This window comes from Poecilia reticulata, linkage group LG16 (genome assembly GCF_000633615.1).
Source record: "Poecilia reticulata strain Guanapo linkage group LG16, Guppy_female_1.0+MT, whole genome shotgun sequence".
Classification (NCBI taxonomy): domain Eukaryota; kingdom Metazoa; phylum Chordata; class Actinopteri; order Cyprinodontiformes; family Poeciliidae; genus Poecilia; species Poecilia reticulata.
The window spans coordinates 1,201,908-1,205,630 of record NC_024346.1 but is presented as its reverse complement, the minus strand read 5'-3'; the positions used below and the strand labels follow the sequence as shown (position 1 = coordinate 1,205,630).

Below are 3,723 nucleotides of genomic sequence, written 5' to 3'. Positions count from 1 at the left end.
CCCGCCTTGCCTCTCTGTCTCAGATCACCATCATCTTTAAGAGCTGGCGGCAGTGTACCGACCAGCAGCTGTACCAGGCGGAGCTGGATCACGTTCCCGCTGCCTTCGCCGACGGCTCTCAGTGGAGCGGCGAGCGACGGGGCCGCCGCGTCCTGACGGTGCGGACCGACAGTCCCGGCCGGCACGCCGAGATCCGGGCGGCGTACATCGGTACGCTGTTGGTGGTGCGGCAGAGCGGCCGCTCGCTCGGCCTGTCCGTCCGCTCGCCCCGCGGCGTCCTGGAGGCCTTCCACCCGGACCACGACCTGCAGCTGTGCGTGTGGGGCTGCCCCGCCTCCCACCGGGTGGACGCGCTGCGCACGCCGCCGCACGCCGCCGGCGCCGCGGAGGCTCATTGCGCCGCGCTGCTTCCCACCCGGGACGTCTACTACCACGCATGCGTGTTCGACCTGACCGCCAGCGGGGACCTGAACTCCAGCGGAGCCGCGGTAGGCGCCCTGCAGGACGCCCGCAGCATGACCGGCAGCGGGCAGGGCGTCCACCTGCTGCCCGTCGCTGCTGCGGGACCTGCGGGGCCGCGGCAGCCGCTGGTCCCGCTCAGCATGCTGGGAGTTCTGGGCGGGGCCTGGATCACCTGCTGCTAATTACATTCACTCGAGTAAGTTTTTGAGATAAAAATAAATTATTGTCAATCTGGTTTTTAAAATATCATCATTTTCTCATAACTTTGTTTTGATTTGTCTGATTATTTAAGTTATTAATATGAAATGATGTTTTTTCAGTTACTCTGCACTTCAGTTTCCTTTTAACCAAAATTTTTTTTCTTCTAACTCGAGTAATTTCTTCTACTGGATAAAAACGTGTCAGGTTTTGTTCCCACCACTGGACGTCAAGAGGCTGCGGCAGGTGATCTTCATCGTTTTGATGCAGCTGGAATTAAATTAAAAATCCAGTTTTTCACTTTTCATGGACACTCAAACAGAGTTCGCTCCAGAGTTCAAAAAACTGCAAACCATATTTGTTCTCAGCTGCTGCACATTAATGTGATTCTCAGGTCCGTTTCCAGGGCGACTGTTTCATAAAGACAATACATTTCTGTTTCATCAGTCAAAAGTCACTTCTGAGAGACTCGGACTTCAGCTGCTGCTTCTGTGTTTGGAGTAAAAATTGATGTTCAGACGGTGCAGTTTTGGTTCTGCAGAGGATCCAGTCGGACTTTAAGAAACGGCTTAAAACGGCTGTTTTCATTTTAAAGCATTTCAGCAACAAGCTGATGCAAAAACAAGCAAAGAACTTTATGTTGACTCTACAAAACAAAGATGAAAAGTTGGAAAACAGACTAAAATCATTGATTTATTTATTATTGATCAAAGACAAAGTGTTTGTTTAACTCTGATCTAAAGGAGACCCAGCATTTTCAGATGTTAAACACATTTTGTTTTGTGAGCCGTAACGTTGAGTTCAGTCTCAGTCTGTCCAGTTTTCTTTATTCTCTTACAGTTTTTAAACTCTACTCTTCATCTTTGTTGTAGATTTGAACTTCCAGCTAACCACTTTCACAAATCCGCCATTTTTTTTCTCGCAGTGATTTTTTTTCAGGGTTATTAAAGTTACAAGTAAACAAATAAAAATATTTGGTGTTTGGTTGTATTAACCCACACAACATATTGATATGACATCCAGGCTGTTTTGCTAGCGGTAGCATTCTGCTAATGTTAGCATGTGTGCTAGCTTTTAGCTCCATCCATCCATCCATTTTCTTGCACCCTTTTTCCCTCAGTGGGGTCGGGAGGGGTGCTGGTGCCTATCTCCAGCCAACGTTTCGGGCGAGAGGCAGGGTCACCCTGGACAGGTCGCCAGTCTGTCGCAGGGCAACACAGAGACACACAACCATGAACACACACACTCACACCTAGGGGCAATTTGGAGAGGCCAATTAACCTGACAGTCATGTTTTTGGACTGTGGGAGGAAACCGGAGTACCTGGAGAAAACCCACCATGCACAGGGAGAACATGCAAACTCCATGCAGAAAGACCAGGGCTGGGAATCGAACCCTGAACCTTCTTGCTGCAAGGCAACAGCTCTACCAACTGCGCCACTGTGCAGCCCAGCTTTTAGCTCCTTGAGGTCAAAACCATGTACTGCATGTTTGGAATATCATTATTACATAAACGGCTTAACGCGTTTGCCATTTTTATTTTGTTGAACACATGATTCAAATGTATTCAGTGACCTTCTTAGCATTAGCATTAGCTAGCTAGCACTTTCTGACTGTAACATGTGAACATGTCTGTAATTCTTGACATCTCTGAATCAATCTGTGCTGAATAACCTCAATTTATTGAACGTATTCATTATTTTGCATTGATTGAACTGATTAAATTATTTTTCCTGCTAGTCAGATTATGAGTGCAGATCTTAAATTTTCAGTCAGAACCAAGAAAATGTAGCTATGTCGAGTCAAAACTACGTTTTAAGTATCTGTAATGTAAACTGCCTGACATAGATACTGTGTGTCCACTTTGAAAGAGTCGATGTTTCAGCAGTTTTGCAGTTTTCTGGACGTTTGTTCCAGATCGGTGGTTCTGGTTCCGGGGATGAAGAACCAGAACAAAAGTATTTCTTGTTTTGTCTTCATTGACAGAATTTGCTCAGTTTTTCTTAAGCTTGTGTTGTGGAAGCTTGAACGTAATTTTCCCCGCAGTGATTTGATCATCAGCTCATATCTACCCCAGAGGAAGTGGTGGGAGTGAATTCATCATAAAAACCCAGAGGAGTTTCTGAATGTTTTCAAAGGGAAACTTTTCATCACAGCGACCGACTCCCAGACCCAGAAGTGGCTGAAGCTCCACCTGCCAGGCGCTGCAGAGACCTGCCACCGACCTGCCGATGAAACGAAACGTGTCAGACGTTTACGGTAACATGCATGAAAGCTCCAGATGAATTCAATCTGAGTCATGAAAGTAAGAGGAAATTATTCACTAATCCGGCCATTATTGATGTCTGTGTTAATTCCCCTCCCACCCCTAATGCTTAACGCAATTCACCATTACATCAACCGCTCAGCAGCGTCGTGGGGTGTGTGTGTGTGTGTGTGTGTGTGTGTGTGTGTGTGCAGTCAGAGCAGCAGAATGAAGAATAATATGTTGAGTAATGCTGCAGTGAACTGATAGCTGCGTTTCCGTTCACCATAACATTTTCTAAATTGAACTACAAACATAAATTTGTGGTAAAACTTTATTTGAAGGGGCTGAATATTATAAACATGATATAACACCGGTTATGAACATGAATAAGCCTTCATGAATATTTATGACTGTTGTTATAAAGCGTCATTAGGTAAATTATGACACTTTTAATACAAAGTTGACATTATTCAAAATGTCTGTTATGACAACTTGACATTAACCAAGAAATCATTACTGATATAAATTTGACTTAAAAGTTTTACTGATTGCACTTTAAAAATTATGTAACTTTATGTTGTTAAAGGTAAAGTTTAAACAGTAATGATTTATTGGTTAATGTCAAGTTGTCATAACAGACATTTTGAATAATGTCAACTTTGTATTAAAAGTGTCGTAATTTACCTAATGACGCTTTATGACGGCAGTCATAAATATTCATGAAGGCTTATTCATGTTTATAACAGGTGTTATGTCATGTTTATTACAGGTGTTATGTCATGTTTATGACAGGTGTTATGTCATGTTTATGACAG

General features: G+C 44.2%; 1 protein-coding gene across 1 annotated transcript in view; it reads left to right on the top strand.

Annotated features, from left to right (window-relative positions):
* The window catches only part of LOC108167002 (hemojuvelin-like), a 10,177-nt gene extending 8,400 nt beyond the window's left edge, over window positions 1–1,777 (top strand). The window contains exon 4 of the mRNA XM_017309315.1: window positions 24–1,777. Within this exon, the coding sequence (XP_017164804.1) occupies window positions 24–644 (621 nt within the window). The 3' untranslated portion in view covers window positions 645–1,777. The remainder of the gene's footprint in view (window positions 1–23) is intronic.
* The last annotated feature ends 1,946 nt before the right edge of the window (window positions 1,778–3,723 follow it).